The sequence below is a fragment of the Heterodontus francisci genome, chromosome 19 (assembly GCF_036365525.1).
Source record: "Heterodontus francisci isolate sHetFra1 chromosome 19, sHetFra1.hap1, whole genome shotgun sequence".
NCBI classification, from domain to species: domain Eukaryota; kingdom Metazoa; phylum Chordata; class Chondrichthyes; order Heterodontiformes; family Heterodontidae; genus Heterodontus; species Heterodontus francisci.
This window is the reverse complement of record NC_090389.1, coordinates 74,943,442-74,967,534: the sequence shown is the minus strand read 5'-3', so window position 1 is coordinate 74,967,534 and position 24,093 is coordinate 74,943,442. Positions and strand designations below refer to the sequence as shown.

Genomic DNA, 24,093 nt, shown 5'->3' with positions numbered 1-24,093 from the left:
TCTGTCCTGCCGGTGGGACAGGACGTACCCGGGGATGGTGATGGCAGTGTCTGGGACATTGTCTGTAAGGTATGATTCCGTGAGAATGACTGTCAGGCTATTGCTTGACTGTTTGTGGGACTAGCTATTGCTAGTCTGTGGAACAGCTCTCCCAACGTTGGCACAAGTCCCCAGATGTTACTAAGGAGGACTTTGCAGGGTCGACAGAGCCGGGTTTGCCGTTGTCGTTTCCGGTGCCTAGGTCAATGCTGGGTGGTCCGTCTGGTTTCATTCCTTTTTATAGACTTTGTCACGGTTAGGTACAACTGAGTGGCTTGCTATGCCATTTCAGAGGGCATGTAAGAGTTAACCACATTGCTGTGGGTCTGGAGTCACATGTAGGCCAGACCAGGTAAGGACAGCAGATTTCCTTCCCTAAAGGACATTAGTGAACCAGATGGGTTTTTACAACAATCGACAATGGTTTCATTGCCATCATTAGACTAGTTTTAATTCCAGATTTATTAATTAAATTCAAATTCCACCTTCTGCTGTGGTGGGATTCGAACCCATGTCCCCAGAGGAATACCCTGGGTCTCTGGGTTACTAGTCCAGTGATAATACCACTACGCCACTGCCTACCCCTATCTCTGTCTGTTCAGTAACTGCAGTTTCCATTGCTCTGCCAGTAAAGCAACTTTGATCTCCCTATCTCTGCCAGTACAGAAACTGCAGTCTCTCTGACCCCGCCAGTACAGTAACTGCAGTGTCATCGGGGACCTTGGGTGGAGGGTGTTGCACAGAGCAGTCCCGTGCAATAGACTTTTAAGTAGGTTCACGGACTCCCAGGCCGCCTGTACTTTCTGCGGCCTGGACGAGTCCGTGTTCCATGTTTATACGGAGTGTGCGAGGTTGCAGCCCCTCTTTGAGTATCTGAAGGGGCTGCTCCTCAAATTCTGGCAGCACTTCAGTCCCCGCTCCTGATCTTTGGGCACCCGGTGCGGAGGGGCATGGGCCGGGAGGAGGATCTCCTCGTCGGTCTGCTCCTGGGCCTGGCCAAGGTGGCAATTCACAGGTCCAGGCTGCGGGCCATCGGGGGGGTCCGTCCTCCCCGATTGCCTGCCCCTGTTCCGCTGTTATGTTCGCGCCCGGGTGTCCCTGGAGAAGGAGCATGCAGTGTCCGCCGGTACACTTGGGGCCTTCCGCGACCGGTGGGCACCGCAGGGACTGGAGTGCATCATCGACGCCAAAAATGGCATTTTAGTTTGAGTTTTTGTTGATTTATCTGGTTTTAAATAAAGTTATTTTTTTTTAAATGTCAATATGTATATAAAGGGGGCCTGAGGAATAAAGGCCCCCTCAACATGAAAATATAAAAGGGGCCTGGGGTATAAAGGACACCTAGGAAAAAAAGAACAAAAAAAAGAAAAAAAACGGGGGTTAGATACAGAGTAAAGTTCCCTCTAAAAAAAAAGAAAAAAAAAGTGTCCCTGTCAGTACAGAAACTGCAGTCTCCCTATCTGTGCAGTACAGTAACTGCAGTCTCTCTAATCTTTGCCAGTTCAGTAACTGCAGTCTCCCTATCTCTGCCAGTGCAGTCAATGCAGTCTCCCTATCTCTGCTAGGTCAAAGACTGCTGTCTTCCAATCTGTGCAAGAACATTAACTGCAGTCCCCCTATCTCTGTCTGTTCAGTAACTGCAGTCCCCAAATCTCTGCAGCTACAGTGACTGCAGTGCCCTATCTCTGCCAGTACAGTAACTGCAGTCTCCCAATCTCTGCTCAGTCAGCAACTGCAGTCTCCCTATCTCTGCCAGTACAGAAACTGCAGTCTCCATATCTCTGCCATACAGTCACTGCAGTGCTCTATCTCTGCCAGTACAGTGACTCCAGTGTCTCTATCTCTGCCAGGGCAGTAACTGCAGTCACCCTATCTCCGCTCATTCAGTAATTGCGGTCTCTCTATCTCTGCCAATACTGTAACTCTCCCTGTCTCTGCCAGTACAGTAACTGCGATCTCCCTACCTCTGCCTGTACACGAACTGCAGTCCCCAATCTCTGCTCATGAATTATCTGCAGGCTCTCTATCTCGGCCAGTATGCTAACTGCAATCTCCCCATTTCTGCTCGTACAGTAACTGCAGCCTCCCTATCTCTGCCAGTACAGTAACTGCAGACTCCCAATCTGTCTGTTCAGTAACTGCTGTCACCCTCTCTCTGTCAGTACAGTAACTGCAGTCTATCTCTGCCTGTACAGTAACTGCAGTCTCCCTATCTGTGCAGTACAGTAACTGCAGTCTCCCTATCTCTGCCAGTACAGTAACTGCAGTCCCCCCTATCTCTGCCAGTACAGAAACTGCAGTCTCCCTATCTGTGCAGTACAGTAACTGCAGTCCCCCTATCTCTGAAAGTACAGTAACTGCAGTCCCCCCTATCTCTGCCAGTACAGAAACTGCAGTCTCCCTATCTGTGCAGTACAGTAACTGCAGTCTCCCTATCTGCCAGTACGGTAACTGCAGTCCCCCTATCTTTGCCACTACAGTAACTGCAGTCTCCCAATCTCTGCTCGGTCAGTAACTGCAGTCTCCATATCTCTGCCGGTACAGTAACTGCAGTCTTCCTATCTCTGCCAGTACAGTAACTGCAGTCTTCCTATCTCTGCCAGTACAGTAACTGCAGTCTTCCTATCTCTGCTCGGTCAGCAACTGCAGTCTCCCTATCTCTGCCTGTACAGTAACTGCAGCCTCCCTATCTCTGCCAGCCCAGTAACTGCAGTCTGCCTATCTCTGCCAGTCCAGTAACTACAGTCTCCCTATCTCTGCCAGTCCAGTAACTGCAGTCTCCCTATCTCTGCCAGTACAGTAACTGCAGTCTTCCTATCTCTGCCAGTCCAGTAACTGCAGTCTCCCTATCTCTGCCAGTACAGTAACTGCAGTCTTCCTATCTCTGCCAGTGCAGTAACTGCAGTCTCCCAATCTCTGCTCGGTCAGCAACTGCACTCTCCCTATCTCAGCCAGTAATGTAACTGCACTCTCCCTATCTCTGGCAGTTCAGTAACTGCCAGAGCACATGGCGGCACAGTGGCGCAGTGGTTAGCACCGCAGCCTCACAGCTCCAGTGACCCGAGTTCGATTCCGGGTACTGCCTGTGTGGAGTTTGCCAGTTCTCCCTGTGTTTGCGTGGGTTTCCTCCGGGTGCTCCGGTTTCCTCCCACAAGCCAAAAGACTTGCAGGTTGATAGGTAAATTGGCCATTATAAATTGTCACTAGTGTAGGTAGGTGGTAGGGAAATATAGGGACAGGTGGGGATGTTTGGTAGGAATATGGGGTTAGTGTAGGATTAGTATAAATGGGTGGTTGATGTTCGGCACAGACTCGGTGGGCCGAAGGGCCTGTTTCAGTGCTGTATCTCTAATCTAATCTAATCTCTGCAAGTACAATAACTGCAGTCTCCCTATCTCAGCAGTTCAGTAACTGCAGTCTCCCTATCTCTGTCTGTTCTGTAAGTGCAGTCACCCTAGCCCTGCTATTAGAGTAATTGCAGAATCCCTATCTCTGCAAGTACAGTAACTGCAGTCTCCCTATCTCTGCCAGTACAGAAACTGCAGTCTCCCTATCTTAGCCAGTAGACTAACTGCAGTCCCCTATCTCTGCCAGTACAGTAACTGCAGACTTCCAATCTCTGCCAGAACATTAACTGCAGTCTCTCTATCTCCGCTAGTTCAGTAACTGCAGTCTCCCTGTCTCTGCCAGTTCAGTAACTGTAGTCTCACGATCTCCGCCAGAACATTAACTGCAGTCTCTCTATCTTTGCCAGTTCAGTAACTGCAGTCTCCCTATCTCTGCCAGTAATGTAAACTGCAGTCTCCCTATCTCTGCTCGTACAGTAACTGCATTCTCCCTATCTCTGCTAGTACACTAAGTGCAGTCTCCCTATCTCTGCTAGTACACTAAGTGCAGTCTCCCTATCTCTGCTAGTACAGTAACTGCATTCTCCCTATCTCCGCTAGTACACTAAGTGCAGTCTCCCTATCTCTGCTAGTACACTAAGTGCAGTCTCCCCATCTCTGCCAGTACGGTAAATGCAGTCTCTTTATCTCTGCCAGTACGGCAACTGCAATCTACCAGTCTCAGCCAGACCCTGTCTATCTCATTTCCCCTCAATCCAATCTGTCTGTCTGACACAAAGTTTAACTCAAAACCCCAGGCTTTGGCAACAATGCATTTAATAGTTTTGCATCCTGTGATATTTTGTTTGTTAATTGAATCCTTTCCCATCCAATATCTTTTGTAACAGCTATCTACCTACCTTTCGCTGTGGCTGCTTATAATCTTATGTATGTCAAAGAAACTGCATCATGTTGAAAACGAAATTTCATAATAATCTCAAGCTGACTTCCTCAAATGCTAGTCTTATTGCTGGACGTGACTAAATATATTTTGCCAGCTGTGGCTTGATGTTGACAATGAGGGGCTTACCCTGAGCTTATTGAAGGTCCTGGGAAGCAGAGTACAAATGATACAGCCTTAACCAAAGGTCACCGTCACCCCCTCTAAAGCTCTGCACCTTCCCCAAATACAGGACCTAAAGCAAAATTGTATGTTGTGTAAATTGGATTTTACCAATAGTCACACCAAAGGCCCTTCAGGTTTTTTTGCTTTGAATTGTAAGTTGTGTTTATTAACAAATGTCTATGTTGGGAAAGTGAATTCTTACTATTTTTGACATTCTTTTCTTTGTTAATTTTAATAAAAGATGAGGGTACAAAGTGCTGCCTTTCTCACAGATTATCCCTACTGTGAGGATTCAAACCACTCAAAAATGTCTACTGATAAATGAAAGATAAAAGATAGCTTTTTACTTATTAAGGCCTTGTTAAGGCCTTTAATGACCTTGACTGCAAGTTTCCACCATTCTGCTGAAGGATCATTAATTTTACCGCAAAACAGGCATGTCAGCCGCATTAAACACGCTCAGGTCAGCTACAGCTTGGGATAGACACAGAAAGATGTTACCTCTGCTCTGCCCCAATCAGCTTCCTGCGACAATATCAGGAGAGCATCAGTTGCCATGCCACTGTGAAGATTTCCATTTACCAAACTAACCATCCTTGAGGAAAGATTTCCTCTGGGTGCTCAGTGTAATAGAATCATAAACTCATCTTTTATTATCAAGTTAACAACTTCATTCCATACACCAAAAAGAGCCAATGTTCCCTCTTCCCCTAGTGGTGTCTCTGAATGAGATTGCTAATTTAGGGGTGAAATTTCTCTTGTTGATAATTTTAGTGAAATTGCACTGATTTTTTTGTAATATTTTGATAGGAAGAATTTCATCCCTTAGTGCAGAATCATAATGAGCAGTTTCATGCTGTGAATTCATACCCACTAGGAATTGAGCTGGGTGGCCCAAATTAATTATATTTATGGCCCTTATAACTATCCTGGAAAACTTTCATCTCAATAGTCTGGGCAGGATCTGAACCAGGATAGTAAGATTAGTTGTAGAATCCAGCACTCCCACATGGGACACACATTGCCAGTGAGCTCCCCTCGCCACAAAATCTTGCTGGTGCTGGTGGATCATGGAATCATGCCTAGCACTCCACATCCCATTAGAATCAGAGAACCACAGAATGGTTACAGCACAGAAGGAGGCCATTCATCTCATCACATCATTGCCAACTCTCTGTTAGAGCAACTCATTTAGTCCCACTCCCTCCGCCTTTTCAAATAATTATCCAGTTCTCTTTTGAAGGCCACAATTGAATCTGCCTGCACTACACTCTCAGGCAGTGCATTCCAGATCCTAACCACTCGCGTAAAAAAGTTTTTCCTCATGTCGCTGCTGCTTCTTTTGCCAGTCACCTTAAATCAGTGTCCTCTGGTTCTTGACTCCTCCGCCAATGGGAACAGTTTCTCCCTATCGACTCTGTCCAGACCCCTCATGATTTTGAACACCTCTATCAAATTTCCTCTTAAACTCTCCAAGGAGAACAGACCCAACTTCTACAACCTATTCATGTAACAGAAGTTCCTCATCCCTGGAACCATTCTTGTGAATCTTTTCTGCACACTCTCTAACACCTTAACATCCTTCCTAAAATGTGGTGCCCAGAACTAGACACAATACGCCAATTGAGGCCGAATCAGTGTTTTCTACAGGTTTATCGTGACTTCCTTGTTTTTGTACTCAATGCCCCTATTTATAAAGCCCAGGATCCCGTATGCTTTATGAACTGCTTTCTCAACCTGCCCTACAATCTTGAATAATTTGTGCCCATATAGCCCCAGGTCCTTCTGTTCCTCCCCCTTTAGAATTGTACAGTTTTATTTTATATTGCCTCTCCTTGTTCTTCCTACCAAAATGAATCACATCACACTTTTCTGCATTAAATTTCATCTGCCACCTGTCTGCCCATTCCACAAGGCTGTTTATGTCTTCTTGAAGTTTATTACTATTCTCCTTATAACTCACGATAATCTGTTTTTTTTTCGTAATTATGCATTGGCAACTTGCATTGGTAGACATGCCATACCATTGAACAATATTTGCTCGCTCTCTTCTGCAATTTCAAACACAATCTCACCCATGCTGTCAGATGAGAGGTAGGTGGGGCAAAGGAGATATTGAGCTCACACCACCCATTCCCCCTCAGTGATGGATGGCTAAAAGCATCACTTCATATCTACATGGAGAGATGGTGGTGTAGTAGTAATGTTACTGAGCTTGTTGTCCTGGGAACCTGGGTTCAAATACCACTGTGGTAGCTGGTGGAACTTAAATTCAATTAAGTCATAATTCATAGGCTGAATAATCTAGTCCATATGGGGGGTAGGTAGGAAAGGTGAGTCCATAAACGGATTAACCATGATATGGCAGAGCAGACTTGAGGGGCTGAATAGCTAACACCTGTTCCTAGTTTGTATGTTGTAAAATCTGAAATCAAAAGCTAGTCTCAGTAATGGTGCCATGAAACTGTCATTGATTGTTGCAAGAATTCATCTGGTTCATTAATGCTCTTCAGGGAAAGAAATCTGTGTCCTCCATGTGACTCCAGACCCACAGCAATGTGGTTGACTCTTAACTGCCCTCTGAAATGGCCTCACAAGCAACTCAGTTGTCAAGGGTAATTAGGGATGAGCAACAAATGCTGGCCTTGCCACTGATGCCCTCAGCCCATGAAAGAAAATCTCACCAATAATACTTACATCATACAAAACAAATGTGTGTAACACCTTCAGCATAATGAAGCTTCACAGTATAATTGGACAAATTTGACATTGAGTCACATCAGGAGCCATTAGGACAGGCTACCAAAAGTTGGGTCCAACACAAAAATGGATCATAGAATCATAGAAAGTTTAAAGCACAGAAAGAGGCCACTTGACCCATTGTGTCTATGCTGGCCAAAAAAAAATCCACCTATTCTAATCCCATCTTCCAGCATTTGGTCTGTAGCCCTGCAGATTACAGCACTTGAGGTCCATATGCAGACTCCTTTTGAATGAGTTGAGGGTCTCTGCCTCAACTACCCTTTCAGGCAGTGAGTTCCAGACCCCCACCACCCTCTGGGTGAAAAAGTTTTCCCTCATCTCCCCTCTAATCTTTCTACCAATCACTTTAAATCTATGCCCCTTCATCACTGACCTCTCTGCTAAAGTGAATAGACCCTTCACCTCCACTCTGTCCAGGCCCCCCCAAAGTTTGTACATTTCAATCAGATCTCCCCTCAGCCTTCTCTATTCCAAGAAGAACAACCCCAGCCTATCCAATCTTTCCTCAGAGCTGTATTTTTCCAGTCCTGGCAACATCCTCATAAATCTCCTCTGTACCCTCTCTAGTGCAATTACATCCTTTCTGTAATGAGGTGACCAGAACTGCACACAGTACTCAAGTTGTGGCCTAACCAATGATTTATACAGTTCCAGCATAACCTCCCTGTTCTTATATTCTATACCTCAGCTAATAAAGGAAAGGATTCCATATACCTTCTTAACCACCTTATTGACCTATCTTGTTACCTTCAGGGATCTGTGGACATTCACTCCAAGGTCCCTCACTTCCTCTACACTTCTCAGTATTTTCCCATTAATCGTGTATTCCTTTGCCTTGTTTGACCTCCCCAAATGCATCACCTCACACTTCTCTGGGTTGAATTCCATTTGCAACTTTTCTGCCCATCTGACCAGACCATCGCTATCTTCCTGCAGCCTACAGCTATCCTCCTCGCTATCTACCACACGGCCAATCTTTAAGTCGTCTGCAAACTTCTTGATCATGCCCCCTACATTTACATTCAAGTCATTAATATATACCACAAAAAGAAGGGGACCCAGTACTGAGCCCTGTAGAACGCCACCAGAAACAGCCCTCCAGTTGCTAAAACACCTGTCAACAATTAGCCTTTGCTTCCTGCCACTGAGCCAATTTTGTATCCACCTTGCTGCATTTCCCTGGATCCCATGGGATTTTATTTTTTTAACCAGTCTGTCATGTGGGACCTTGTCAAAAGCCTTGCTAAAATCCATGTTGACCACATAAACTGCACTACCCTCATCTATCTTCCTTGTTACTTCTTCAAAAAATTTGATCAAGTTGGTCAAACAAGATCTTCCCTTAACAAATCCATGCTGACTATCCTTGATTAACCTGTGCCTTTCTAAGTGACAGTTTATCCTGTCTCTCAGAATAGATTCCAATAATTTGCCCACTACTGAGGTTAGACTGACTGGCCTGTAATTATTCAGTCTATCCTTTACTTCCTTTTTAAACAGAGTACAACATTAGCAATTCTCTAATCCTCTGGCACCATACCTGTATCCAGTGATGACTGGAAAATGATGGTCAGACCTTCTGCTATTTCGTCTCTTGCTTCTTTTAACAGCCTGGGGTACATTTCATCTGGCCCTGGTGATTTATCAACTGTCATGGATGCTAATCCCATTAATACTTCCTTTCTCCCTATGTTTATCACATCCAATGCTTCACACTCCTCCTCCCTAACTACAATATCTGCATTGTCCCAGATGCATTCATTATATTATATTATATTAAATATTCATTAAGAACCATACTAACATCTTCCGCCCTACACATAGGTTACCTTTTTAGTCTTTTATGGGCCCTATTCTCTCCTTAGTATCCTCTTACTCTTAATGTATTGATAAAACATCTTTGGGATCATCTTGATTTTGCTTGCCAATATTCTTTCATGCCCGCTCTTTGCTTTCCTATTTTCCTTTTTGATTTCACCCCTCCACTGTCTATACTCCTCTCGGCTTTCTGTAGTATTGAGTTCTCGGTGTCGGACATAAGCTTTCCTTTTCTGCCTTATCTTACTCTGTAGGCTCCTTGACATCCATGGGGTTCTAGATTTGGCCGTCTCACTCTTTTTCTTTGTGGGAACACATTTACTCTGAATCCCTTGAATCTCCCCTTTGAATGCCTCCACTGGTCTGACACTGATTTACCTTCAAGTAGCTGTTTCCAGTCCACTTTCGATAAATGACTCCTCAGTTTTGTAAAATTGGCCTTACCCCACTTGAGAACTCTAACTCCTGTTCTATCTCTGTCCTTTTCCATATTTACATTAAAACTGACTGAATTATGATCACTACCACCAAAATGCTCTCCCACTGCCACCCCTTTCACCTTTATTTCCTAAAGCTAAGCCTAAAACTGCACCCTCTCTTGTTGGACTTGCTACATACTGGGCAAAAAAGTTCTCCTGAATGCATCTCAAGAATTCTGCTCCCTCAATTCCTTTCGCAGTAAAATTATTCCAGTTAATATTGGGGTAGTTACTATTACTGCCCTATTGTTCTTGCACTTGTATGAGATTTGCCTACATATCTGCTCTTCTATCTCCCTCTGACTGTTTGGGGGTCTACAGTACACTCCCAGCAGTGTGATTGCCCCTTTTTTGTTCCTTAGCTCGATCCATATGGCCTCATTTGATAAACCTTCCAACATATCATTCCTCCTCACAGCTGTAATAGTTTCCTTGACCAAAATTGCCACTCCCCCTCCTTTCTTATCCCCCTCCCTGTCACATCTGAAAACCTGTAACCAGGAACGTTGAGCTGCCATTCCTGTCCCTCCTTAAGCCATGTTTCTGTAATAGCTATGATATCACACTACCATGTGTCTATCTGTGCCCTCAGCTCATCTGCTTTATTTGCTATACTCCTTGCAATGAAATAGATACCCTTGAGCACTACCAAACTCTTTTTATTACTTTCTAACCCTCGTTTCCTGTCTTCCAGACTCATCCATTAATTTTCTGCCTTCCATTTTCATTTCTGATTTTGTCCCAACTGAGTCTACCCTCAGCTTCCCATGCCCCTGCCAAACTAGTTTAAACCCTCCCCAATAGCTCTAGCAAAACAGTCCTGGCTCTGTTCAGGTGCAACCTGTCCAGCCCATCTCCCCCGGAGCCGGTCCCAATGTCCCAGGAATCTGAAACCCTCCCTCCTGCACCATCTTTCCAGCCATGCATTCATCTATTTTATCCTTCTATACCTATACTCACTTGCGCGTGGCACTGGAAGTAATCCGAAGATTACGACTTTTGAGGTCCTGCTTACTAATTTCTTACCTAGCTCCCTAAATTCTGACTGCAGGTCCACATCCCACTTTCTACGTATGTCGTTGGTTCTAACATGGACCATGACTGTTGGCTGTTCACCTTCCCCCTTCAGGATGCTCTGCAGCCGCGCAGTGACATCCTTGACCCTGGCACTAGAGAGGCAACACACCATCCTAGATTTCTGTCTGCAGCCACAGAAACACCTGTCTGTTCCCCTGACTATTGAATCACTTATCACTATGGCTCTTCCAATCTTCACTGTACCCTCCCCCCTGCAGCTGAGCCACTCATGGTGCCATGGACTTGGCTGTGGCTGCACTCCCCAGGTGAAGCATTACTTTCCTCAGTATTCAGAACTGAATACCTGTTGGAGAGTGAGATGCACTCAGGGGTCTCCTGCCTGATTCTTTTGGACTGCCTGGCAGTCACCCATTCCCTCTCTCCCTACATACTCTTAAGCTGTGGGGTGACCACATCTATAAACATGTTATCTACGTAGCTCTCATCCTCATGAATGCACTGCAGTGTCGCCAGCTACTGCTCAAGTTCCAAAACCCGGAGCTCAAGCTGCCACAATTAGCAACACTTCCTGCACAAATGGTTCTCCAGGATACGGGAAGTATCCTGGAGCTCCCACATTGCACAGGAGGTGCACTCTTGGGGTTGAAGCACCCCTGCCATTCCTTTATTTATTAGTTGACCCTTTGTTATTGCTAAAAAAAAAGCCTTACCAACACTACAACACCTTAGATTTATTAGTAAAACCTTACTAGTACTGATAAATCCTACTAAAAATCAATACAGTTCACTAGTTCAAATAAATCTACTCAAAAAAAACTCACCAGCTACTCACTTGTTCAAAATACTCACCAGCTGCTCACTTGTTCTAAAGTTATACTTTTCTTGATTACACAGGTAAGTAGACCTTCCTACTGGTAATAGACCTTACCAATGCTAATAAAGCTTGCCAATTCAGTAAACCTTACTACTATTAGTAAACCTTACAAATACTGATAAATGCTAATAATACTGAATACAGCTTATATATTAAGTTTTCCGAATTTGAGCGAATACACCCCCTGCTGGTCTCTCTCTCTGTATTATAAATTAGGAAATCCGCTTTTGTTTTTAGTTTACATACTACTGAATCAATCAAGTCTTATTTTATATTTGATTGATTGAGATTAAGTTAAATTAAAAGTTTACCAGTATACTCATCCCGGCAGCTTTTTGTTTCCCTGCTCTCATTCTCCTCGCTCTCGCTGTGTTCTCTCTCTCTCTCTGGTTTCCGACTCTGTCCCTTTGGCACGCTTTTTAAAGCTCTGCTCCTGCTGTGTTTTTTCTCTCTCTCTTTCTCTCTGGTCACAGATTCTGTCCTTTTGGCATACTTTTTACAGCTATGCTCCCGCTGTGTTCTCTCTCTCCTCCTCTCTGGTCTCCGACTCTGTCCTTTTGGTGCGCATTTTTCAAATGTCACGAGATCCTCCACAGTGACTTTTACTGTTAAGTTCATTAAGGATGGCATTAAAAGGCACAAGTGTGGGTTACTTTGGGGAGACGTTTGCTAATTCTATTCCTTTTCCAGTATTTTAACTTCCAATATAAAAATCTACAAAGAATACTCCTCAAGAATCTATTTTCATCATCTATTCTTGGTGGGGGAATTGGGAAAATATGAAATCCTGGCAGCTTATCTGTAAGATTAATTTACTTCACTAACTCATGCATGGCATTGCGGTTCGATCATTGTGTTTGGCAAGTCTTAGACTACAACAGAATTTTGATATAATGGCACTCATTGGAAACAAAATAGATCTTGCTGACAGGGTGTCTCGTAACCCCACTCTCTCCTTTCTCTTCATTTCCAGTCTCTTTCTACGTTAGTATATCTCTGTTTCTATTAGGAACTCATTTTATATTTAAATGTACCTTGGTACATTTACAGATGAAGAGGGTTTGGCTACAGCTGTGATTTAGCTGACATAATCTCAACATGATTGTTTCAGACACTTGGAAGTTGGCCTATTATAATTGCTGGCCTAGAATTCCATGGAAGTGAAATATGCAGTGTTGCAACTTTAAATTCTCATCCCCTGATCCATGCGAGTTTCCAGGGTCTGCTCATTTGCATTCCCAATTGGTGCTATCATTGGCGTAAAAAATGTGTAAGATAAGTGTGTGCAATTGAATGACATGGAAACCCCCGTGCAGCCTTTAAAAAGACAGTTCACCCTGCATTCTTCAGCTGCAGACTGGGGGGAGGGGGGGAAGAAGCAGGTCAGAAAGATACAGTGTTTGGCTCTTTCATTTCAGTGCAACATAGGAGGCAAGATCAGGTTTCCCAGGAACTAGCCCCAGAGAAGCGGCCAGCAGCGCATCACTGCCCAGAGCAAGTTTCCGTGAGGCACGTGCCCCTCAGTCTCCTGAATTTCTATAGAGTAGCCAATTACTTCCTGCAATGCTGGCCCTCAGGTGGCATCTAGAAGAAGCATAGAATAGGTACAAAATGGCATGTGTGGCATTCAGAGGATGCACAATGTTATGAAAGAGTAGATTGGCTTGTAAACATTTTGTGGTTCATTGCACTAAAACATAATATGTACTAACATTGCCCTTTGTTATGCATGGAAATTACAGTCATACAGGAAATAGTGAACTTGGGTGGTGCTGCCACCTTCACTCTGGTGATGATGATTGGCACGGGGGTCATATAAGGCAAAGAGGGCTAACGTATTGTCAATAGTCAGACTGGTGGTAGTTTGAGGGATTGTAAATTTATCTGAAAGAGGGAGAGAAGGAGTTAAATGTAGACTGTGTTGCACAGAAGAGAAAACGTCAGTGATGACATTAATGAAGGAGGCGGTGGCATAGTGGAAAGTCACAGGACTAGTAACCCAGAGCCCCAGGCTAATGCTCTAGGGACATGGGTTTGAATCCCACCATGGCACAGTGGCGGCACAGTGGCGCAGTGATTAGCACCGCAGCCTCACAGCTCCAGGGACCCGGGTTCGATTCTGGGTACTGCCTGTGCGGAGTTTGCAAGTTCTCCCTGTGTCTGCGTGGGTTTCCTCCGGGTGCTCCGGTTTCCTCCCACATGCCAAAGACTTGCAGGTTGATAGGTTAATTGGCCATTATAAATTGCCCCTAGTATAGGTAGGTGGTAGGGAAATATATAGGGACAGGTGGGGATGTGATAGGGATATGGGATTAGTGTAGGATTAGTATAAATGGGTGGTTGATGGTCGGCACAGACTCGGTGGGCCGAAGGGCCTGTTTCAGTGCTGTATCTCTAAAAATCTAAACTAAATGGCAGATGGTAGAATTTGAAGTCAATTAATAAATCTGGAATTAAAAGCTAGTCTAGTGGTGACCATGAAACCATTGTCGATTGTTTTAAGGAAGGAAATCTGCCGTCCTTGGCTTGTCTGATCTGGCGTACAAGTGACTCCAGACCCACAGCAATGTGGTTGACTCTTAAATGCCCTCTGTAATTGCTTAGCAAGCCACTCAGTTGTATCAAACCACTACAAGGTCTTAGGAAAGGAATGAAACCAGATGGAACACCCGGCATCAACCAAGGCATTGGAAGTGACAATGGCAAACCCAGCCCTATTGACCCTGCAAAGTCCTCCTTACTAATATCTAGGGGATCAACCCTGGTTCACTGAAGAGTGCAGGAGGGCATGCCAGGAGCAGCACCAGGCAACCCTAAAAATGAGGGATCAGCCTAGTGAAGCTACAACACAGAACTACTTGCATGCCAAACAGTGGAAGCAGCATGCAATAGACAGGGCTAAGCGATCCCACAACCAACGGATCAGATCTAAGCTCTGCAGGTCTGCCACATCCAGTTGTGAATGGTGGTGGACAATTAAACAACTGATAGGGGGAGGAGCCTTCACAAATATCCCCATCCTCAATGATGGGGGGAGCCCACCGCAACAGTGCAAAAGACAAGGTTGAAGTATTTGCATCCATTTTCAGTCAGAAGTGTCAAATGAATGATCCATCTCAGCCTCCTCCTGAGGTCCTCAGCATCACAGATGGAATCGGATTGGTCCTCAGCCAATCCAATTCACTCCACATGATATCAGGAAGTGGCTGAAGGCACTAGATACTGCAAAGGCGATGGGCCCTGACAACATTCCAGCAATAGCACTGAAGACTTGTGGTCCAGAACTACCCGCGCCCCTAGCCAAGTCATTCCAATACAGCTACAACACTGGCATCTACCTGGCAATGTGGAAAATTGCCCAAGTATGTCCTGTACACAAAAAGCAGGATAAATCCAACCCGACCAATTACCGCACTATCAGTCTACTCCCGATCATCAGCAAAGTGAAAGAAGGGGTCGTCGACAGTGCTATCAAGCAGAACTTGCTCAGCAATAACCTGCTCACTGACGCTTAGATGGGTTCCACCAGGGCCACTCGGCTCCTGACCTCATTACTGCCTCGGTCCAAACATGAACAAAAGAGCTGAACTCCAGAGGAGAGGTGAGAGTGACTGCCCTTGACATCAATGCAGCATTTGACTGAGTATGCCATCAAGGAGCCTTAGCAAAACTGGAGTCAATGAGAATCAGAGTAAAACTCTCCACTGGTTGAAGTCATACCTAGCACAAAGGTAAGATGGTTGTGTGTTGGAGGTCAATCTATCAACATCCTTGGCATTACCATTGAACAGAAACTGAACTGGACCAGCCACATAAATACTTTGCCAAATGAAAACATATTAATTTTGTCATATGGGACACCACTTGAAACCTTTTACTGGACATTGCAAATAACTTGTTTTTAAAAAAAACAGAACTGAGCAGCTGAAAACATGGTTGCACATTTGCGTTCTGAGAAACGTGAATGGAGAGACAATGGTGGTGCTCCTTGATTCAATTAACAAGATTGGTCTGTACAATAGTGATGATCAAAAGATACCAACAGCTTTTGACTTTGTAAGAGACAAAACACCACCCCCCACCCCCCACCCCCATGCCCCCTTCCTACCCCCGCCGAGTATGTCTGGGGGGCTCTGAAATCCAACAACCCTACGAGAAGTTGCTGTTTAAAACAAAGAGATGGTCACATGTCCTACCTGCTGGTAAGACTGAGGCTTTTTGAATTGTGCCTCAGAAAGGAAACAGACTGCAATTTTGAAGACAAAAGGGAAGATCTCTCTATCCAGCAAAGTCCCAGGAAAACCATGGTGACAGCTTCTACGCTTCGAGACTACAGAGAAGCAAGCTTGAAATTGTGCACTGAGGCCCAGTGAGGACTCCAACCCCTTAACTTCAGTTGAGGACATTGTATTAAGGAGATTACCACCCAGTAACTGACTTCCATTTATTACAAATGCGACTTCAACCCCCACAATTCTTTCTTACCCTCTATATCTATTTGTGTGCGTGTGCCTCTTGTATGCATGCGAGTGTTGTGTCACGAATTTTAGTAATTTTAACCGGGTTAGAGTGATAAGGTTAATAAACTTATATCTTTCTTGTTTAAACCTAAGAAAACCTTACTGAGGGGGTAAGCTAAAATCACTGTGTCTTAAGAGATAAACCATGTTACTGCCAAACCAGGAAAGGGGCAAGAGGAGAGCCTGACACCCCTTCCTCACCTGGTTGTAACAACCATCTACAAGGCATAAGTCAGGAGTTTCATGAAAAACTCTCCACTTGCCTGGATGAATGCAGCTCCAACAACACTCAAGAAGCTCGACACCATCCAGGACAAAGCAGCCCATTTGATTCACACCCCATCCACCACCCTCAACATTTACTCCCTCCACCACCAATGCACAGTGGTAGGAGTGTGTACAGGATGCATTGCCGCAACTCACCAACACTCCTTTGACAGCACCTTCCAAACTCATGACCTCTACCACCTAGAAGGACAAGAGCAGCAGATGCATGGGAACACCACCAGCTGCAACTTCCCCTCCAAGCCACGCACCATCCTGACTTGGAACTATATCATCGTTCCTTCACTGTCGCTGGGTCAAGATCCTGGAACTCCCTTCATACCATCACTGCTGGTGTACCTACACCGCAAGCACTGCAGCGGTTCAAGAAGGCAGCTCACCACCACCTTCTCAAGGGCAATTAGGGATGGCCAGCAAATGATGGCATAGCCAGTGATGCCCACATCCCATGAATGAATTAAAATACCAGTGATGCTTCTCACTGCAAACACTGCCCAAGTCACCTTTGCTCCATCCAGTGGTGCTCCTTCCCTTCCATGATAATGTCATACAAGTGCATGCCCATAGGGAATGCCAAACCTATTCCTAAGTAGTTGAGTGTCAGCTGTGGCTCAATTCGCAGCACTCAGAAGGTTGTGAGTTCACATCCCACTCCAGAGACTCGAATATGAAAATCTAGGCCAATATTCCTGTGCAGTACTGAGGGAGAACCACACTGTCTGAGGTGCTCTTTTCGATGAGGAGAGAGATGTCTTTCCTCTCTGGAGGATGTAAAAGATTCCCATGGCACTATTTTGAAAAACAGCAGTGGAGTTATCCCTGGTGTCCTAGCCAATATGTATCCCTTAATCAACATCATTTAAAAAAAGAAATTATCTGGTCATTGTGGAATCTTGTTGGACTCAAATTGGCTGCTGCATTTCCTACAATTACAACAGTGAGTGACTATACTTCCAAAGTAATTCCATGGCTTTAAAGCACTTTGAGACATCCAGAGGTTGTGAAAGGTGCTAAATAAATGCAATTCCTTTTAGAATCCCTGACTGGATTGGGGGGTGGGTGCAGGGATTGTGGGTCTGGAAATCAGCCAGTTTTCAGCCCCTGTGAGAAGCAAGTTCGGCTATTTATAGGCAGAATTGTGACACAAAAACCTTTGAAAAGCACTTCTCAGCTGCAGAAATTTGTGTCAGGAGCTCCTCAGTTCCATCTGTACATGTTGATCCTGGCAGCCGCTGCACCTCATATAACTCATTCTAACTTATCCAAGGTAAATTAGCAGTGCAAACCCAGGAAACTCACAGCTACTACTCCACTGCCTCTCACTCTGATATCTGCAAATAAGGCCAGCCATACTCAGCTCAAGAACACAAGGAAACTTGGAGGAAGCATTTTTAAGGCACAGAAACAGCGGAAACGACATCCAGCCAAATTTCCTCTCAAAAAGATTTCTCACGTTGTTTATGTAGCACGTTGTGAAGAAATTTAGCCTTGTTCTCAACAAACAGACAACTGAATAAATACATGACATAATTGATCTAGTTTGACAGGGAAAACTGATCCTGTAGAAGAGCTATCCTATTCTGATCAAATTAAAAATAGGACAGCATGATGTATCTAGTCATTGCTCTTTTTGTTTGTGCAGTGAACCTCTGTTTGCCACAGTACTGCTTCATTACTGTCGGAATTTCACCACATCAGAAACCAGCTATCATGGACTCCCCTCCATCTATTTAATTTCCATTTGGAGACCAGTAAAACTTCCAAGAAGAGAGGACAGCACTAAATGTCTCCCCATCTCCCACCTCAAACATAAATCAAGCAAATACAGCAGCAAATGTAACATGTAAATGTAATCCACAACATTGATGCCGTCAGCTTGTGAGAACACTGACTTCACACTTACCCAAGGCAGCTGTGCAAGGAATGGAACAAGGAATCCAACACAAAACCATAACCCCCCCCATCACCACCCCATGCACTGAGCTGACAAAGGATGAGAAGAATTGTTAGCTCACCGCTGGGTAGGTATTGCAGTCTGTACAAGGAAGGTTTCAGACAAATGATTCTTTGTAGCAAAGCCTTAACCCTACTTGATCACTGCAGTAGCCTTGCCTACCATGACCCAATATAGAACATGCTCCATTAATTTGCTGGAATAAGATTTAAACATTTTATACTTTAGTATACTGCACTTTTCCCGATTTATCAAGGCTTCTCTGCCACGGGTTTTCAGTTTGAGTGATATCCTGTAATATAAGTTTTGGCTTCTCAATAAATATTAATGGATTACACCTGGAATGTCAAAACCTTTACAATGAAAACATCTGCACTTAAAAACTGATTGACAGCTTTCATGATCACAAGGGCTCATCTTGCAATATTATACCCTTCGTTGGAACGTTAACCATTGGCACCATATATTTGAAGTTCAGGTACACGCTGCCACTAATTAATGGCTGGACCACTTTAACAGTTGCAAAAACTGTTCATGGCACATCTGAGGTTCTGATATGCACCCGTGAGTGAGACTCTGCCAGCAGCCAGATTCCCTGGTGCCTCAATCAAAGCTAAGTGTCGGTCGAAGTATAGAACACACTGTGGCTCCTGCCAATCCTTTCCCCAACTTAATTTCAATTAGAAGTGATCCATCCCAACCTCTTTCCCCACCCCACCCCCCCCCCCCCGCCATCCCACACCCTTCAACACAATCCCCAAACAGGCAGAATTCAAAGAACTTTGCCTTGCATTGGTGCACAGAATTATTTTGTTTGATTTGTGATATCTGTTACAAGGACTGAAACAAATGTCCCACGTGAGAATAGCAGCTGTTCTTCCATGTTCTGCACTTGGGGGCTCCCAATAACAAGTTACCCGAGGAATGTCAAAATGCAGCCTGGGGGCCACACGCGGCTCCCAAACACAAGCGAGACAGCCCATGAAGCCCAGGGAGCTCAGTCCTATTTGTGCTTATATTTCTTATTCACTACTTTGTCCTGTTTGGGATTTGTGGGCCTTGAGGTTTTGCAAAGGTTTTCCTAGTTCTGTTGGTGAATAAATCATAAGTCGGAACATCAAAATCTGTTAGCGTCCACAGCTTCAAATAAAAAGTAACAGGAGTGTGGAATTAAGCTTTATGGAGTACATTATAACTATCAAGCAGCCGATTGGTGAATTGTGTTTGCAAGCTGCCCAAAAGTGCTGGGGCAAGGCCTGATCCTTTTTGAGAGCTGGGCCTCATTGATATCTAAAAGGTGAATCGCATCCTGATGCAGCTCACCAGCTGCAGGTTGGCGCAATATCAGGGCAGAGGTTACATGAACAAAGAACAAAGAACAAAGAACAAAGAACAGTACAGCACAGGAACAGGCCATTCGGCCCTCCAAGCCTGCGCCGATCTTGATGCCTGCCTAAACTAAAACCTTCTGCACCTCCAGGGAGCGTATGCCTCTTAAACGTCTCTATGGTAGTGGGTGGGGGTGAGGTGGTTAGGAGGGAGCCTAGAGCAGTAGCAGCCCACATTATTCTTGTGGAGCCCAGAAGACCTTTTTGAGCCACTTCTGCCACTAGGTTTCACGGAGCCATTTTTACTGCTTACAGCGTGATTGCTCCATTCAGCAATTAGAATGATGCAAAGATCCTTAGTGGGTCTTAGCTGCCTGATGAAAGGCCCTGGGAAAAACAGCAGCAGAGCAGGGATGGGGTGGTAACACTTCCATTTTAACTCCACTTTTGCCCATGTTTCCACCGGGCTGAGGGAGTTAGTTAAAATCTCCTCCAGTGCACTCCACCATTTGTAGCTATGTCTTCAGCTGCCTTAGCCCTAATCTCTGGAATTCCCCACCTAAATCTCTCCACCTCTCCACCTTTCTCTCCTCCTTTCAGTCACTGCTTAAAATCTACCTAAGTAAGGTTTTGCTCACCTTACTAATATTTCTTTATGTGGCTCTGCGTTAAACTTTGTTTGATAACACTCCCCTGAAGTGTCTTGGGAAGTTTTACTGCATTAAAGGTGCTATATAAATGTAAGTTGTTGTTGTTGTATAACTCCAATGTATGAAAAACAAGTGAAAAGCAATAAATTGAGCAAATCAAATTGCTACTGATCCTACTGAAATAGCATAGTAACAGATACCAACCCTTATCTGGCAAGTAACAGGAAGCAACTTACTTTCTTACATATCTTTGTGTCATCAGTAAATTTAACAACCATACCTTCAGCCCCTTCATCTAAATCATTTATATGAATTGCAAAAAGTTGAGACCCCAGCATTGAACCCTGCGGCACACCACTTGTTACAACTTGCCAACTAGAAAATGAACCATTTATGCCTACTTGCTGTTTCCTGTTAGCTAGCCAATTTTCTATCCATGCCAATATGTTACCCCCTTCACCATGAGCTTTTATTTTCCACAATAACCTTTGATGTGGCATCTTATCAAATGCCTTCTGGAAATATAAGTATAGTACATCCACCAGCTCACCTTTATCCACAGCACGTATTACTTCTTCAAAGAACTCCAATAAATTGGTTAAACATAATTTCCCTTTCACAAAACCATATCAGAGATACTTGGTTAAAAAGGGTGCAAATTATTTTAATCTTTTCTTCAATTTAATATTTTTGGTTCTCACTATAAATTCCCACATCCTAAAGATATGATGCAGTTCACATATTTGATACTGTAGTTAAGGAGCTGTTTTAAAAGGAATTATAATCTGTATCATTTTTGCACAAAACACTGCATTTATATCTCAAGCCATGAAGGAAATATAAAATTTAAAGCAGTGTTTAGAAAAAAATGTTGGTTAAAAACAGAGAGCAGTAGGCTGGTTTGCACGCTTTAGTTTAATATGGGACCGATAAAAGGAGGCTTTCAATATCACATCTGTGACTTATTGTTTCCTGAGAAAATGCCTATTTTTTTCAAAGCATTCTTCCCATTCGATTTTGCAGCTGCCAGCATTGTGGGCCTTCAAAATGTAGGAGAAAGTTATGCGCACTCTGACATTGGTTGCTTAGTTCATCCAGTTAGAATGTCAACCATTTCCAGAGAATTCCTGGTGAACAGAGATAAGATTTATTTTTGTAAAAAAAAAACATGAAATTATTTGCGAAATAGGATTCGGCCTGTTATATGGAATTAAAGTTGGCAATCAGACTCACAGCTGGAGGCAATCAGGCATTACTTTGGTGCCAAAGAGACACGATGGCAGCAATTAGCAACCAATCATAAAACTCTTTGGCTTTCCCTACAATAATGTCCTCCACAATGGCATGGCCATTCACACCAGTATTTGCAAACCAGTCATTTTTACAATGCTGCATACCATTGCCTATATGCTATAGTTTGTTTGCCCTACCAAACAGAGTGTTTCATTGCTGTTTGTTTGATTCACATGGCAGGGGTAGAGAAGGATGGAATATGGAGTGAGCGGGCAGCACCAACAACCAAGGCAATTTGCCCCCTCACTTCAGAAGGAAAAAATCCACTTTTACAGACCTGGAACCAATAAAACAATCATTTTTTAGTCCCGAACTAGCTCAGACTTTCACGCCTGCATTTTTCTCATACGCAGTTTTATATTCGTGCCTCTGGTGGTTAAGTCAATGAGCTGCACACTACAGGTATTCACCACCTACTCATTCTGCCTCATTTTGTTGAACTGTGTCATTCTCTTGTGCGGTCACATGGAAATGTTATCTCTGTGTGTTGCTGTTTACCACTCTTCCTGCTTCAATTTTTGGTCTTTTTATCAAGTGTTTATTGGCTCTGATGTCGGTATTCACCATGTCTCGCTAATGTGGTATATCCATTCCACGTGGCAATACTGAGTATCTCCTTGCTGTGAATTTTGTCTCCCCCATGTTCCATGTGGTGAAATATATACAATTCATGTGCTATCATTTACCATCTCTTTGTGGTCTTCTTCCGATATCGCAGTCCCTTTTTACTGTAAAATGTGTCCACTCCCCATGCCACTATTTATCAGTTCTTTGGCATGATCAGATGCATTCAGTCTTTACCATTACATCGCTATGAAATCTATCCCATTCGCATGACGGTATTTAGTGCTTGCTCAAAGTGAGTTGCATCCAATGTAAGTGCCTGCAGTAAGAAGCATCCAGTCCATATGCTGGCAATCCTCGCTATTGTGATCAGTATCAGATTATCCATATGTTGGTATTTACCACTACCTTGAAAATAAAGCCCCTCATGGTCACAGCGAGACATATCAGCCTAAGTCTGCTGGTATTTACCACCACCCAGTGGTGACACATGCCCAGTCTATGTGCTGGCCTTTACTGCCTCCTGCTGGTGACATGTACCCACTTCATGTGCTGGCCTTTACTGCCTCCTGCTGGTGACATGCACCCACTCCATGTGTAGTATTTACTGCCTCTTGCTGGTGACATGTACCCACTCCATGTGCTGGTATTTACTGCCTCTTGCTGGTGACATGTACCCACTCCATGTGCTGGTATTTACTGGCTCCTGCTGGTGACATGTACCCACTCCATGTATTTACTGCCTCCTGCTGGTGACATGTACCCACTCCATGTGTGGTATTTACTGCCTCCTGCTGGTGACATGCACCCAGTCCATGTGCTGGCCTTTACTGCCTCCTGCTGGTGACATGCACCCACTCCATGTGCTGGTATTTACTGCCTCCTGCTGGTGACATGTACCTTGGCCATAAGCTGGTATTTACTGCCTCCTGTTGGTGACACGCACTCAGTCCATGTGCTGGTTTTGACCATCTCCTGGTGGTAACATGTACCCACTCCATGTGCAGGTATTTATCACCTTCCTACGATGTGTCGCCAATACTTGCATTGAGCTGGTCCTCTCGCCCTAAACCGCTCCCTCGGTGACACAGAACGTTGCAATTTTAGGAAGAAACTTAAATGTAAATTTCGGGCCACATTGAGGTGATTAATATGGGGGGGGGGGGGGGGGTTGGGGAGATTAGTAATATTTTTTAAAACAGTGCTAATGACTGCCTGGCGAAGTGGTGCTCGCTCGGTGAGACTGGGCGGACGGTCCGAGCCACATTGACTGCATCTGAGACACAAATAAAAGTAAACAAGACTCCGGATCAAAGGGTGCCGCCGGCACCGCACACTCCGGCTTGTAGCCCATTCCCTTTCGCAACACAGCCTGCATGTGGGTCAAACCTGTTTCTCGTAATTGAAAATAAAATCTTAACTGAAATATAAATATCCAAAGGGTTTTTTTTTTTAAATCGCCCGACGGTTTTTAATATAAACTTGCACACTCGCATGTGGAAATGTTTATTCAGATCTTTCTTTCCCGGTCCTCTCTCCTTGTGGTTTTGTTTGTTCCAATTAACAGCAAAGCCGGTGAATGAGCTTTCGAACTTTAGTTGTCTCCTTGCCGCTGATGTTGTGCGGACAGGTAACCCTCCCGCTCCCATCTCCACTCCCCCTCACACCACCCCCCACCCCGAGCCCTCCTCCCTCTCCCTCCCCGCCTCACAGCCCTCCCTCAGCCCCTCTCCTCACCTGCAGGACACGGTGATTTCGATCTTGGTGGCAGGGACACTCGCCTGGAGCGGATCGAAGTCTCCAATAGATGCCATTCTCTCTGCTTGTTGCTCTGTCTGTGACTACCTCCTCAACTCTCTCTCTCTCACACACACACACATCCAGCTACATGACATCACAGGCATCAACACCCTACACTGTACTCCCTCCTTTACCTATTAGTCTGAATATTTCATATAGTGCTTCAGCTATCTTTTCACAAACAGAAAAAGAACACGAATAACTTCATGGAGGAAATGAGAGGAATCGTCGATTGC

At 44.5% G+C, this 24,093-nt stretch overlaps 1 protein-coding gene across 1 annotated transcript in view; it reads right to left on the bottom strand.

Moving 5' to 3' along the window:
- The window catches only part of LOC137380207 (copine-9-like), a 427,604-nt gene extending 403,728 nt beyond the window's left edge, over positions 1–23,876 (bottom strand). Inside the window, exon 1 of the mRNA XM_068052008.1 lies at positions 23,795–23,876. Coding sequence (XP_067908109.1) covers positions 23,795–23,871 — 77 coding nt within the window. The 5' untranslated portion in view covers positions 23,872–23,876. The remainder of the gene's footprint in view (positions 1–23,794) is intronic.
- Between the last annotated feature and the right edge of the window lie 217 nt (positions 23,877–24,093).